At 47.2% G+C, this 15,973-nt stretch overlaps 1 protein-coding gene across 1 annotated transcript in view; it reads left to right on the top strand.

Moving 5' to 3' along the window:
• Positions 1–15,973, top strand: part of CADPS (calcium dependent secretion activator) — a 661,462-nt gene that overhangs the window by 338,020 nt on the left and 307,469 nt on the right. Inside the window, exons 4-5 of the mRNA XM_063941549.1 lie at positions 13,013–13,093; positions 14,245–14,481. Of these exons, the coding sequence (XP_063797619.1) occupies positions 13,013–13,093; positions 14,245–14,481 (318 nt within the window). The remainder of the gene's footprint in view (positions 1–13,012; positions 13,094–14,244; positions 14,482–15,973) is intronic.

The following is a 15,973-nucleotide window of genomic DNA, read 5'->3' as shown; positions in this document are numbered from 1 at the left end:
AGAAACTGCTAAGAATTTTCTACTCGCAATTCTGCTAATCTTTCATTCACACTTCTGCTAAGCTAAGATACACTCCCAGAGGGCGGCGGCCTCGCGTGTGCAATGCTGCTAAAATCTGCTAGCGAGCGAACAACTCGGAATGACCCCCATGGTTTTGCCGATTAGCTAACAAATTTGCAGCTGCGATCAGATCTGAATTGGGTCCTTAGTACACTAGCGGCAAAGTATGATGCCAAATTGAGAAAAAAGTACATAGTATGGGAATGGCGTCAGGCATCTCACACCATATGGCGCAGAAAAAACAGGTCTGTAACGGGGCTTTAGAAAATCATAGACAAGCATAATTCATCACCTATCAAATTATATGCTGGAAAATATTAAGGATTGTGAATGACACCAGATATAGGAGTGGGGCTACAAAAATGTGGCAGTTTTGTTTTTAATGTGGATATGGAATATGCTAAACAGTGGACGTGGCTTTATTTCAGTTTTAGCAAGGAAAAATAAAAATAATTTTAACAAAAACAAAAGTAGATGTTGGTGCCTTCATCACAGACACGTGGATTCAGTGCTCCAAATGAGCCTCGTCTGGTGGGAAAGACTGTGTAAAACCCTAAGTGTCACAGGCGTTTCTAAAGAGGAGGAGGCCTGTGTGCAGGCTCCGACGGGTCCTGCTCCTCTCTAGCCGGTGGCAGCACTTAACTCTGGGAACTAGGGTCCCTAGTGCTTTCCCAGAGTCTACAGCGCGTGCACAGATATCCGGGAAAATAGTGCGGTGGCCATTTTCCCAGTGATTTTTCTACTGTGCACGATTGAAACACCAGGAAAATGGCGCCTAACAGTTTCGCACAAAGCAAGCAACCCTCTATCTTTAGTCATTTCAAAGACTGTGCTAGAGAAATAGCTCTTGATCTGTCTCCGAGGCTTGACACATCTCTCCATAAATACATTTGACAGTCAACCACTCACTTTCATTTACTAAACTGTGCTAAAATGTGTATAACAACAACCCAATTTTTGTGTCCCGACTTGGTGGGGAATTTTATGAAACAATCCAATTTTTGTCCCGTTCTCCCTCCACTCAACAGAGGTGTCTGCAGCTACGGAAAAAAGTATGTCCATGGGAGATGATGAGTGTTGATGGCACTCCAAAGCATAGTGATGCACCTTGGTGGGTGTAGCCCTCTCATAATGTAGCCAAACACCCTTTTGGAGCCTGGTTATGCCCCGATTTAGAAAAAGTGAAATGTTGGGCAGTATAACACTGTAGTGATGGACTGCAGCAAATGTATACATGTTGGATCATGTCCCATAGTATAATAGTTAAGATCCCAATAAATCTGAAATAGAAATTTAATCAATATGAAAGTGTGTTTTGTGACATCCACATTGCATCATACAGTATACTTGTGCATCATATATTATAAAGTGACTTGCAGCTTATATCGATATCCTCCTGAAATGATCCCATTAGGTGAAAGTCAGTGAACGCCATAATGATTGTAATCATTGGAGTATTACATTGGATTTATGCTGCACACCATTCACTTTGTTCTCTTTCCCCAATGACCACTAACAACCTAGGATTTCAGCTCACTAGAGAAGCCTCTCATTACTGTACTGGCCTGATGGTGACTGTGTTCCACATAATAAATTTACTGCTTTTATTCTGTAATTACTAACAGTAAAAGTACTGTACTACTGCCCCCTAGATACCTCTTGTTTCTTTCCGGAGCACCGGCAGGGAAAAACAAGTCAGTCCTTCTTTTAGAGTTGAAATGAGGGCACTCGCCGGTGCACATTTACTGTTTATAGCACCTTTGTGGCTTTGCAGTAGTTTATTGGATTTCTCTGTCACATACCACAGGTCACAAGTAATTTCACCACAAGGCTTAGCTAGAGGAGATGAGTGCAGCCATAATTATCCTGCAGGAGGACACGGCAAAGAGCTTAGCCGCTGTGTTCCTTCCTATAATCACGTAAAGCAGTGCTTCTGCACACCCCCATAAGTCCCGATTTTCACGGAACTTTCCTTATCTTTGCTAACCATAAACCTCCTAATGATAATGTGTGGACCCCTTATTCAAAAAGTAAAGCATTCAGTACCTTTAATACCAAGAAATAATGACACAGAGACTTGAATTTGGCAGAAAATTGTTAGCTATTTATTGTACCCTAACCAGTAGAAAAACTTGTAAAGAGAAAATTTTAGTTAACATGCCGATTCAGCCGGCATATGGTGGCAGAAAAAAGAACGGCTATATTCAAACTGACGATAACCTCAAAACCTTAAAATTCCAAACGATCCTAATTTAACACAAACCATAAAATAGGTAATAGGTGTCCGACTCAGACCTCCACGCTGACTACCCACCCTGATGGGTGATGACGCTGCCCCCTGACGGGTGGTCTAGCGGCCTTAAAAGTCAATGGAGGTGAGTGCACTAAGACAACACCAAACTGTAAATCACTGCAACTAACAAGACAAACTACAACCTGCCGTTCTTTTCCGCCAACAAATAGCCAACGATACCCATACTAACAATTCAAAGCCAAGGCACTCCGTGCCAGAACCTCTACCAAACAGGGAGGGAGGGCGGGAAGGTAATTCAGCAGCAAGAGAGACCAAGCTGGCCTAGAAGTCCCTATATATACTGAACCCTCCCCTCTCTACCATGGGCTGTACTTTTCCTAACAGTTAGGTCCACCCCTCACAGGAGGTTTAACTCTCTCCATTCCTATGCAGTCATTTCGCTCTCCTAAACCTCCTAATGATAATGTGTGGACCCCTTATTCAAAAAGTAAAGCATTCAGTACCTTTAACACCAAGAAATAATGACACGGAGACTTGAATTTGGCAGAAAATTGTTAGCTATTTATTGTACCCTAACCATTAGAAAAACCTGTAAAGTGAAAATTTTAGTTAACATGCCGATTCAGCCGGCATATGGTGGCAGAAAAAAGAACGGCTATATTCAAACTGACGATAACCTCAAAACCTTAAAATTCCAAACGATTCTAATTTAACACAAACCATAAAATAGGAAATAGGTGCCCGACTCAGACCTCCACGCTGACTACCCACCCTGATGGGTGATGACGCTGCCCCCTGACGGGTGGTCTAGCGGCCTTAAAAGTCAATGGAGGTGAGTGCACCTAAACCACACCAAACTGTAAATCACTGCAACTAACAAGACAAACTACAACCTGCCGTTCTTTTCCGCCAACAGCGAATGACTCCTCCCCAGAGTCTTCGCACCGCCACCATACCCTCAACCTAACTCCTGCAACACCAGAAAAAGATCCTCCAGGAGAAGCATCATCCCCTCCTTGGACAGATGCACACCATCAGGCCGAAAAAGGTGACTGTCACGAAACCGAATCCTAGGGTGGCGAACCACTTTGCCTCCGTGGGCCAACACCCACTTCGCCACCGCCCCATTCACCTTTTGCCTGGCCTCATCAATCGGGCGACCGTCCGCCACTCCTCGCCAACTCAACCTTGGCACCATCATAGAGAACACCAAGACACACTTGGGCCACGCCTCGGCCACACTGGCCAGATCCTTCATCATGGCCCACCGCAGCTCCAAAGATGTCCTCTTCCCCAGATCGTTGCCACCTAAATGGACAACCAGTACCCTAGGGACTCCATGCTCGCTGACCTGACTGACCAGTCTACTCTTCAGCTCTTTCCACATCATCCCCCGCCAACCAAGCCAACGAATGCCATGAGCCCTAGGAAACATCTGTGCCCCCTCCGAGGCCAAAAACCTGGCTGCCCAGTACACATAAGAGTGGCCAACCACCCAGATTGCCAAATCATCTTCTACCCAACCTGAAGAGAAGGAAAGGAGTAAAAATCGGTTAATAAGTATCCGAACAGGAGTTTATTAAACGCATTAACCTGAAGGATCTGCCAAAAGAAAAAAGGGGGTTTTCGTGTCTTGCAGAAGTCACGGCCTAGCCGATCTGCACAAGCTTCCAGCCAATCGAAGCAGAACATAAACACACAATAGGAAAAATCTAAATAATATAAGGAAAATAAACGGGGGGGGGGGGTTTGGGGAGGGGGGTATAATATGGGAAAACATGTAAGAACTCAGCTGGAGGTGAAAGCGTAAAAACCTGCTGAGGGACTTTGATTTGAACTGATCAGCCGAATTGTAGATTAGAATTCAGTCCGTCAAGTCAGGCAAAAAATCGCAAAAGAACTCCAGACCCCCGCTGCCAACAGCGGCGAGTAGCTAATCCCTGAGTAGGATAAACAGGGGAGACAAACAGACACCACTGCACAAGGACGTACTTAACTTTACAACATGAACTTATACAACTACTAATAAACAGAACCGTTAATCAACCAAACAACTCATGGCACTGGGCGAATATATCGTCTGTAACTCGACGACTTCCATCGCCCCACTGCCTGGATTTCCGCCACGGAAAGCCCTGCCGACGCAGCCGACGTCGCTGCCCCGATTCGGAAGGAATGCGTACCGAAAGCAGCGGGTGAAAGGCCCAAGCTCGTCAGACAGCGACCCAGCATCCAACGAAACTGATATTTCGTCAAGGGTAAACCGTCATAATGCAGCAACCACGACCTCCGCCCACCGGGCAGAACCGCCGCATATTTCGATGCCAACCTCACCGGCAAATGCTCTCCTCCAGTGACGAAACCAAGGTGACCCATCGACCTCTACCTACTTGGTCCGTCTTAGAGCGACGCAATCTGCACAGCAAGGACCTCTCACCCACCACCACGTCATCCAGAAGCATGCGCGAGTCCGCCCGCTTAGATGGTGCTACCAGCTCCGAAACCCGAAAGGCTCCGTGGTAAGCCATTGAGAACGCCAACCGGAACAAAAGCGATTCAAAATTAGACGGCGCGATACCGCCAACCGCCTTGATGACAGCCGGTAGCAAGGCCGCATCGATGGGCCGCCGCCTATCAGGCGGCGTTGGCGCCACACGTGCCCACCCCTTCATCACCTTAACCAGAAGCCCTGTCACGTCAGGGACACCCTTGATTTTATTAAAGAACGAAATCCCTGCTAAGTACCGGGACACCACCGCTCTGGACCTACCCGTGACAAACAGCTGCCAAATAAAAGAAAGCATCATCCGATGCCCGCTCTTACCTTCTTGACTGCGTCCTCGGACAAACTCTTCCCACTCGCTCCAAGCTTGACCGTAAGCCTTGAGCGTGTTCGGAGCCACTGACCGCATCGCTAGACCCTCCAGTCCGGTCCGATCACCTGCCAGACATAACCGGGACATTGAAACCCCCGCTCATCGGCCTCGGGTGCCAACAAACGAAATCTCTCCCACTGACCGCGGGACAACGCGTCAGTAATTCCGTTCTCAAGACCTGGCACATGCTGCGCGCGGAACCATACATTCTTATGCAAGCATGTCAGAAGCAATCGCCCAAGCACCCTCAGAACCACTAGCGACTTCGCCCTCTGGTTATTGATCGCATGCACCACGCCCAGATTGTCACATCTAAACAAAATGCTGCGATGAGCCAGACGATCGCCCCAAACCTCCAGCGCCACCATAATGGGGAAAAGCTCCAGCAGCAAAAGGTCCTTAGTGAAACCTTCGCGATGCCATTCCTCAGGCCACGAGGCCACGTCCCAAGATCCCTCAAGGTAGCAACCGAACCCAGAGGAACCCGCCGCGTCGGTAAACAGCTGTAACCTAGCACTGTCGACCGTTGGGGCCTGCCAGATATGCACCCCGTTGAAATCCCCCAGGAACGAGGCCCATACGGCCAAATCCCTCTTAATCTCGGACGACAAGCGGATGAAATGATGCGGCCTGGCACACCCCGCCGTCGCCCTCTCCAGCTTTCGGCAGAAAACCCTGCCCATCGGGATTACCCGACAAGCAAAGTTCAAAAGGCCCATCAAGGACTGCGCCTGCCGCAGCGTGACTTTGCGCGACCTTACGAACTGGCAAATAACTTCACGTAGCTTCGCAACCTTGGCCTGAGGAAGGCGTCACAATCCCGCTACTGTGTCGATTTCGATCCCCAAGAACGATAAACAGGAAACCGGCCCCTCCGTTTAATCCTCGGCCACAGGAACGCCAAAGTGAAAAAACAGCGCTCTGATGCTGAACAGCAAGTCGCTGCAGCGCGGCGAATTCGCCGGTCCCACACACAGGAAATCATCGAGGTAATGCGCAACTCCATGACCCCCTGACGAAGACTCCACACACCAATGTAAAAACGTGCTAAACCGTTCAAAAAACGAGCAGGAAACGGAACATCCCATCGGCAAACATTTGTCGATGAAATACTCCGCTCCGATCCGAAAACCCATAAAACGGAATGAGTCTGGATGCAACGGGAGCAACCGAAATGCGGATTCCACATCGATCTTAGCCATCAGGGCCCCAGGGCCGTAACTACGGACCAACTCTAGCGCCTCATCAAACGACTGGTACACCACCGAGCAATGAGCCGGTGGTATCGCGTCGTTGACCGACGACCCCGACGGGTAAGAAAGATGCTGAATGAGCCAAAAGGCACCTGGAGCCTTCTTGGGGACAACCCCCACTGGGGAGATGACCAAGTCATCCACCGGGGGTGAGCTAAACGGGCCCTCCATCCTACCCAGCCGAACCTCCTTATCCACTTTCTCTCGCCCGCGTCGGCCCCGGAAGACGGGTAGCAGGCAGCTGGGCCATCCTCGGGCCCAGCCTCACCGCCTGATGAGCGGTAGCGAGCTGGGGTCCTGACGGCACGGCGGGGGCGAGAGGCGGCCATCATCCAAATAGAGTGTGGAATTGAAAAGGAGGGTGGCAAACAAATACACAGTGCAATGCAAATGCTAAAATTAACTAACTAGCTAAACGGTCTAGTGACTCTGCAATGCAGCACTCACCAGACGGCAATTCAGCAGCAAGAGAGACCAAGCTGGCCTAGAAGTCCCTATATATACTGAACCCTCACCTCTCTACCATGGGCTGTACTTTTCCTAACAGTTAGGTCCACCCCTCACAGGAGGTTTAACTCTCTCCATTCCTATGCAGTCATTTCGCTCTCCAAATGGACTGTGCTAACTACCTTTGGGGGTGTGGGGCTATGGCGGGCCGATCAGTTGTGTGTCTAGTACTTTTGCGTACTGATGTACTATCAGGGCCTGATTAAGGGTTCTGGACGCCCTAGACTAATTGACTTCTGTAATATGCCTCATGCAGTGCTGCCTATAGATTGTAAGCTTGCGAGCAGGGCCTTCCTACCTCTATGTCTGTCTGTTTTTACCCAGTTTTGTTCTATTACTGTTGTTCTAATTGTAAAGCGCAACGGAATATGCTGCGCTATATAAGAAACTGTTAATAAATAAATAAATAATAATATGCCTCATGCAGTGCTGCTAAACAGAGAGCGCTTATGAAGTGCTCATTCATACTGCACATGTGCTGGTAATGAATGTAAGATATTTGCAGGCAGATCTTCAGGCTCCCAAGATGGCGCTGTAGCACAATGTACACATATTAAGGCTTGTAACAGTACGCTACATGATCATATGGCCACAGTCATCTGGTAGTCAGTTTAAGAGCTTTCCCCTCAACACTGCCTCAGGGCAGCTGGACAGCTAACGAGCATCTTTAGTTAAGCTGGATGGCCACCACCAACACAGAACAAATTCAGTGGTGCCTCCCCCTCCCCCCTCCCCCGAGTCTTGGTGTCCTAGGCCCAGTCCTCAAGGCACCCTAAGGGTAGGGCCACGTCCCGTTCAACCTGGACTGTTGTGGTACCTTGAGATCTGACTTTGGGAGCAACTGGGCAGCCCCCATAATCTCCCTGGGCTTCCTGCACAGTGTGGCTGCTCGGTCAGCAGTGAATTTCCCATTAGGCCTGTGAGGCACATGCCTAGGGGCAGCACTTGTTTGGGGGCGGCACTTGGATGCTTGTGTTGGTACTGGTAGCCCAAAACGTACCAGTAACTGTTAAATATTTTCACTGTACTATAATATATGCCATCTTCAATGGAGTGTAAATGGGTAGGGCATGCCCCTGTAGGCTTCCCTGCTTAGTAAATATGTATGCATACAGTACAGTAATCAAAACAAATAAATGTCATAGTGGCTTTTATTTAAATGATTCTATTATTTGGCTATCATCGACTGAGAGCTTATAACCAATCAATGAAAATAATAAAATTAGGCAGGAAAGGGGAGGTGCGGGGTGGCAATTTCTGTTCCACCTAGGGGTGCCCTTGTCCCTGTGCTCGGTGACACCATTGAGGGGGTGACACCAAAATTGCAGAGCACCCAACTGTTAACATGGGATTTTACACTTCCTGCTACGCCTCATTACCGAGGAGAAGCAGGAAGGGACATTGACAAGATGTACTAACATCTTGTCTGCCCCCTCCGGCGATGTCCTCCTGAGCGCACAGCGTTTCAGCTCAGTGCTGATGATGTGCTGTGTCTCCTTCCCGGCTGGCTCCTCTGCGCAGGCGCGGGATCTCACCCCCAGCGCAGTCCGTAGTCGGCACCTGCCGCAGCCAGGGATATCTCTGTCCCTGCTGTGGTCTATGGGCATCGCCCTGCAGCTGTCCGAACGATGCTAACCGTTCATACATTGCCCAAGCATATTGGCCTGCTAGATAGCAGCGCCGATACAGACAAGGGGCACATAGCGGCATAGCGCACATAACGTGTGCTGATAACACTTCCCCCCATAGTGACTGCTCTTACATTTACCCCTATGTACTAAGCCCTGGAGAGAGATAAAGTGGACAGAGATAAAACCCAGCCTGTAACATGGCAGTTATGAGCTGGTAGGCTGGTACTCTATCTCTCTCCACTTTATCTCTCTCCATGGCTTAGTACATAAGGGGATATTCAATTACCCGCAATCATTGATCATGGGTAATTGTCTCTCCAGGGGCTATTCAATTAGCCCTGATAAGCCGGCACGAGACGCGGCTTATCAGGGATTTGTTTCACCTGCCTCAGGCAGGTGAAGCAAAATCCACAAAAATAGCCCAGTTTTCAGCCGAAAACGGGGCTGTTTCTACCGAAAACACACAGGTTTCACTGAAAGTGTGTGTTTTCGGGTGAAAAGGATTGTTTTTCTTGGTGAAAATACATTGAAGAAACATCAGGAAAAATTGCCAGAAGCTTCTTCTCGGTAATTAAATACCCCTCATAGACTCCATAATCTAATATAAGAACATTTGCTGGCATTTAGTCAGATAGCTCCACAAAGCATACTTTGGTTTTAGAGTAATACTGTTTCAGTACAGTGTGACTTTAAGAACACGAAGTGGAGTTTATAAAGACCATTTATCCAATGTAATGGACACTGGCAGGTCACGTGTTCAGGTAATACCGCCGAAAACTTCAGATGAGTGATATACATTATAGCGCTAATTGAATGATTGCCTGTTAATTAGAGAAATTCTAAAATAGTGGCATGCCAGTGACCCTGGAGGACTGAGATAGACAACCATGATTAGGATTAAACATCTCATGAAACGATCACTGCAGTGTTTAAATTTGGAACCATAGAAAAACCCCATAGGACTGAGATGTTACTCTATTAAAAGGGATTATGTGGAGCCAATATGGCTACAAACACACTGTAATAAATGCGGCTTTATGGAAGGGACAGCTTGTGGCTGTGTGCTTATCTCCCAGAAAATGTACTTCAATAAAATGTTCCGAGATGTTTGTGGATCATAATTAATGTAATAACACAGTGACCTTTGGTTTTTGCAAAAATACATTTGTCCTACTTATCTTATAAGGACAGGGGGACAGGATTAATTGATGCTGACGGTAACTAAAGGGAAATAAAATAAGGGCACTCGTCACATTTTTTCAAACCTGATATTAAAAAACCTCCTCTTCTTTCTTTCTTTCTTTCTTTCTTTCTTTCTTTCTTTCTTTCTTTCTTTCTTTCTTTCTTTCTTTCTTTCTTTCTTTCTTTCTTTCTTTCTCTTTATAAAATGTAGCTAGTACGGGATATGGTCATTAGGTCGACAAGACTTAGGTTGATAGTCATTAGGTCGACCAAGGGCGTAGCTACCATAGGTGCAGGCAGTGCAGCTGCTATATGGCCCAGAGCTGAGAGGGGCCACCTTCCCTGTCACAGTTACATGTGTTATATATATTTTTCGCCATTGGGTAGTAGGTAGGGGTCCTTTCAAATTTTCTCCTTGGGTCCTGCAATATATCTAGGTATGCCCCTGGACCTGCTCATTGTAGTGTGGTATAAAATTAACTGGAGGGCATATTAATGTTATATAATATGAACCGGGGCACTGTAATGAGGCACAATATGAACGGGGGGCACTATATATCATAATGTGAACTGGGGGTTACTGTGCGGCATAATGTGAATTGGGGGTACTGTGCGGCATAATGTGTACTGGCAGCTCTGACATGTGACATAGGGTGAAATTAAGCACTGCTGCGATTCATAAAAGAAACTAGGGCACTACTATGGGGCATTATATTAAATAAGGCTCTACTATGGTTCAGAAAATGAACTATGGCAATATTATAGGGCATAAAATTAACAACTGCTGCAGAGAAGGGTCTCTCTAGAAGCATTGGGATGGCGACCCCTTCAGAATGTTGCTTTGGGGTCCACAAAGCTCTGGCTGCGGCCCTGAGGTCGATCACTATTGGTCGACATGCATTAGGTCAACATGGTCACTAGGTCAACATGGAAAAAGATCGACATGGGTTTTTCCAAAAAATGTTTTCCTTTTTTGAACTTTTTCATACTTTACGATCCACGTGGACTACGATTGGGAATAGTAATCTGTGCCGAGCAAAGTGGTAGCAGAGCGAGGCACCCTGACCACCATGCGAGGGGACACCGTGCACTAATTGGGGTTCCCCATCACTTTACGAAGAGAACAACACCAAAAAAGGGGGGGAAAACTCATGTCGACCTTTTTCCATGTCTACCTAGTACATGTCGACCTAATGAACATGTCAACCTAATGCATGTCGACCAATAGTGGTCGACCTAATGACTGTCGTCCTAATGACCCATACCCGCTAGTACTGCTTTCAGATCGCAAATGCCAGGTCACACCCAGGAATTGGAAACGGGTCCTTCCCGGGTGTGACCTGGCATTGGACCCTGAGAACTGGCTTCCTGACACAACAACATGCCGGGTCGGGTTGCCATCGGGGGTGGGAACCGCAGCAACATCGGGGGCGGGTGCGGAGGTGGCGCTGGTAGATTAGATCATCTCCGCGCCGCCTCTCCCTATGCTTTGATCGGGTGCCGGGTCGCATCGACCGGGTAACCCGTTCATAATGCACCTAACTCGGGAATAATCCCTCTTTATTCCCGGTTTGAATTACCGGGTCAGGCAACCCGGGAATTCAGGAGTGACCCTTTCAGACCTCACAGCGACCCATGTTGACCCGGCAGTATACCGGGTCGATACCGGGTTATTTGTGAGGTCTGAAAGGGGTATAAGTGATGCTGCTGAGAGAAGTGAATTGGTTTTGCTATATGTAGCCTTCTTTAGAGATCTTCACCAGGGGGGCTTCTCTTTCTTACACCAGTTTAGGGTAGCTGGTCTCTCAGGAGTGCAGGTGGATTATTCTACCGATTACATATAATCACCTCTGCACTTATTATATTAACAAACTATACATTTGTGGTGGGCAGAGCTAATCATTGCACATCCAGGAGCGGAGGAGCGATTGGGGGTGCTGAAGCTAATACCATCACCTCCCCACCGCCCCTGACCCTTATATAATATAAACATGATGACCCCTAGCACTTACAACATATACTGTATCAGTAGTGTTTTTTAGCTTTATTATTTATTTATGTTAAAAACATTGTTATACTGTATGTATTACATATTTGTTCTATATTATATCAAATGGGTGCTCCTGTAAAGTCACTGGCTGTCCTCTGTGAGAATAGTTGAAATGCACCGTGCGCTGTTATCTAGCCATATTCTTGATGACCAGAACTTTACAATTAGAACCCCAAAATGTGTGTTGGATCAGCTAGATAGTTTTTTGTGTAGCAGTCATACATAATATCACGGCGTGCAAGGATCCTGGAGAGAGATAAAGGGGATCATTCCAGCCTGATCGCACGCTGAGGTTTTTGTACAACGCAGCGATCAGGTCACTACTGCGCATGCGTATGCTCCGCAATGTGCCAGCACGTCGTACGGGTACAAAGCGGATCGGTGCTGGGCGATGAATTTAACGAAGAATCCATTCGCACAGCCGATCTCAAGAAGATTGACAGGAAGAAGGAGTTTATGGGTGTTAACTGACGGTTTTCTGGGAGTGTTTGGGAAAACGCAGGCGTGTCCAAGCGTTTGCAGGGCGGGTGTCTGACGTCAATTCCGGGACCGGACAGGCTGAAGTGATCGCAGCGGCTGAGTAAGTCCAGAGCTACTCAGAAACTGCACAAACTGTTTTTGTACAGCTCGGCAACACAGGCGTTCACACACTTGCAAAGCTAAAATACACTCCCCAGTGGGCGGCGACTTAGCATTCGCACGGCTGCAAAAAGTAGCTAGCGAGCGATCAACTCAGAATGACCCCCTAAGTGCTAACTAATCAGCTGCTGCCATGTTACAGGATATGTTTGAAAAATGACGGTAGCTGATTGGCTGGAACTTTATCTCTCTCCGAGGTTTGATAAATCTCCCACAGAGTTTCAGTAAGGAATTTCATTGATAGTACTTAGGAACTAAAGAGTCAAAGTAATTGCAGTGTTTGTGCTTTGGCTTTTATGTATCTGTGCGCTCGTTTGAGCAGAGCGATACTCCGTACATCTCTGGAGACTGAGGTTGGTAAACAAACAATATGCAAATCGCTATAACAATATATGAAAAGGACATTCTACAAAAGTAATACACGGAGGATTCGGATGTTCAGGTTTTTATTTTGTCATACTAAAAATAGTCTGCTTAGTCTCTCGGCTGTGATTGTAATTATACCTGTTTTAGCAACATTATATTGTAAAAAAAATATATATATTTTTTTTTCCTTACAGCTCGATAATCCAGATGAACAAGCCGCCCAGATAAGACGTGAGCTAGATGGTCGTCTTCAAATGGCAGATCAAATTGCGCGGGTAATTATTGTTGCACATTGACCCCGTACCACACCAGGACACTTGCTCTTCATATGTGTGAAACAATATAATCATTGTGCAATATCGCAGTGATCATCTTTACACTTTGGTGCGGAACAAACTTGGGAGGCTCTCTACCTTTTGCCGCTTTTCGCTCCTTAATTACTTTTCCAGAACCTTTAAGGACTTTGTCAAACACCCAATGAGGTCAGGTCTGTGCCTTCCCATGACCTCAGCCAGTTGTATTGTGAGGGCATTGTAACACATGTAGCAAATAAAAAATACATGCAATGTTGTATGTAATATATGTGCTGGCTGCCTTACCCCAGGGATCGGCAGTGCTGTGCGTTTCCCAGCTGCAGTGGGAAGGCAGCATTCAAATTCACTTCTCCTTCTGAGCCCGCCCCCAGACTACCATTGGCTAGTTTCACAGGAGTCTGGGGGCGGGTTTAGAAGTGAAGCTGTGTGCTGCATCCCGAGTGCTTTGGAGGCTGTGTACTGCACAGTGCTGCTGAACCCGGGGACAGCCAGCCAGCAAATGTATTACATACAGCATTGCATGTATGTTTATATGTGCTATCCGGCACCCCCCCATGCAAAGTGCCCACTGGATGCAGCAGTCACTACTGGTCAGAATATAATAATTAACTGGAGGAAAATAGAGCGGTATGAGTATGTGATGCCGGCGTCCGGGATCCCTGCAGTCAGCATACTGAGGACGCGATCCCGGCCGCCAGAATGCTGGCGAGGGGGGGGGGAGAGGGGGCGGTTTGGAGGGCGAGTGGAACGAAGCCACCTTACGGGCTTACTGCGGTCACCACGCAGCGGGCTTGGTGGTTCGCTGCGCTCGCCCAGGTTCAATTCCCACTCTGTGGGTGTCGTGGACAGCCGCGAGTGGGAATAGTCCCTGTAAGTTGGCATGCTGACTGTTGGCATTTCTAGCGGTCGGAATTCCGGAGTCGGTCTCCTTACCGCCAGCATCCCGACTGCCGGTAACATGATTACATCCCAATGGAGCACTGAAATAGGCCATGACTGGTAACTGAGGTCATGACCTCAGTGCTGCGAGGCAGCAATGCTGACCACTACGCCACCCTCCAGCAGCAGACGTTGCTTTTTTTTTTTATGTAACTTAATGTTCTGTTTTGTAGGAACGTAAGTTTCCAAAATTCGTCTCGAAGGAAATGGAAAATATGTACATTGAAGAGCTGAAGTCTTCAGTCAACCTGCTAATGGCGAATTTGGAGAGCATGCCGGTGTCTAAGGGCGGCTCCGAATTTAAGCTTCAAAAGCTGAAACGCAGCCACAACACATCAATCATAGACATGGGGGAAGAGAATGAAAACCAGCTCTCCAAATCCGACGTTGTCCTGTCGTTCAGTTTAGAGGTAAGCGCTGCACTCCGTCCCGTGCAGTACATTAAGGTGATTAGAGATATATAACGATCAGTGCATTTCCGGACTGAGCCGCTGGATATTATAATAATTATAACAGAAGACTGAGCAGCGAAGGTCAGCAGGGTAGAGTAAGAACATCTCCCAATCTGCGGCTCTCTCAGCAGCACAGAGGCTAGCAAACCCAAAAACATACTAATGGGCAAAACCATGTTGTACTGCAGGTGGGGCAGATGTAACACGTGCAGAGAGAGTTAGATTTGGGTGGGTTATGTTGTTTCTGTGCAGTGTAAATACTGGCTGCTTTATTTTTTACACTGCAATTTAGATTCAAGTTTCAACACACCCCACCCAAATCTAACTCTCTCTGCACATGTTACATCTACCCCACCTGCAGTGCAACATGGTTTTGCCCCTTATTGTGCTTTTTTGGTTTGCTAACAACCCTGAATAAGGCCCAGAGTCTCTGTCTTATGTCGCACACACAGGAAACCGGCCATGTAGGCTCTGACTATGCAGATGGTGTAAATGACAATCAGTCTTTGCATAAGGACTATTTCATTTTTATTTTGTTTTATGATTTCCTGGTACCAATTAATTTCAAAGCAATCCATTTGGCAAAGTTCTTGCTCTCTTTGCTTTGTGCAATCAGATGACTTCTGGCTGAACGCACAGGCAGCAGCAAGCACTAATTCGCATATTGAATGTTTGGCTGTGAGACACGTTCAGTTTTTGTTGACAGTTTTCCACCTTCTATGTAATTAAAATGATTAAGGCCCAGACTGGCAACCTGGATATGCTGGTATTTACCAGTGGCCAGGTGTGCCTGAAAGTAATAGTGGACATGTTTGGGCCCCAGAATCATTCCTTAAATTGTATGCTGAGCCTTAATTAACCCCCCAGACTGCTCACATTGCACTTAGGACCTAATTCATGCTTGTAGGCAATACCGATGTTCACGCAACAGAGCGATTATCGGTAGACTGCGCACGTGTGGTGAACGTACCGCTCACGCACAAGGTACCTTTGCGATGTTGCGTGCAGTGAGATATTTACGAGAAGGGACCGTTTGAATGAGATAACGGGGAATGGCGTAAAAATTGCTTGAGTGTTATGGCCATTTTCAGGGCGTCTTTACTCCTTCAGCTGCAATCATGTACGTAGAGAAATATGGCCCCAGCATCACTATTGCCGCGGCCAGTCTACGGGACAATTGACTCACTCAGAAAGTCGATGTTACTGGTTAGTATGTCAATGCTGAGTATGTGTACGCAGTTGCTGAGCACTTTGTAATGGCACCGTTGGGCATCAGTTTTCTTAACTGGGCAGCTGCTTCACCAGCAGCGATTACCAAGTCTGTTGCCTGAAAAATCGCAGCTGTGTAGGCATGTTATCGGGTTTTTTCATGAAGCAGTGAAAATAGAGGAGAAGTGAGCCAGTGGAGAAGTAGCCCATGGCAACCAATCAGCTGCTACGTATAATTTCC

Source organism: Pseudophryne corroboree, chromosome 9 (genome assembly GCF_028390025.1).
Source record: "Pseudophryne corroboree isolate aPseCor3 chromosome 9, aPseCor3.hap2, whole genome shotgun sequence".
NCBI lineage: Eukaryota > Metazoa > Chordata > Amphibia > Anura > Myobatrachidae > Pseudophryne > Pseudophryne corroboree.
The sequence above is the reverse complement of the archived record's forward strand: the minus strand, read 5'-3'. Positions and strand labels throughout refer to the sequence as shown.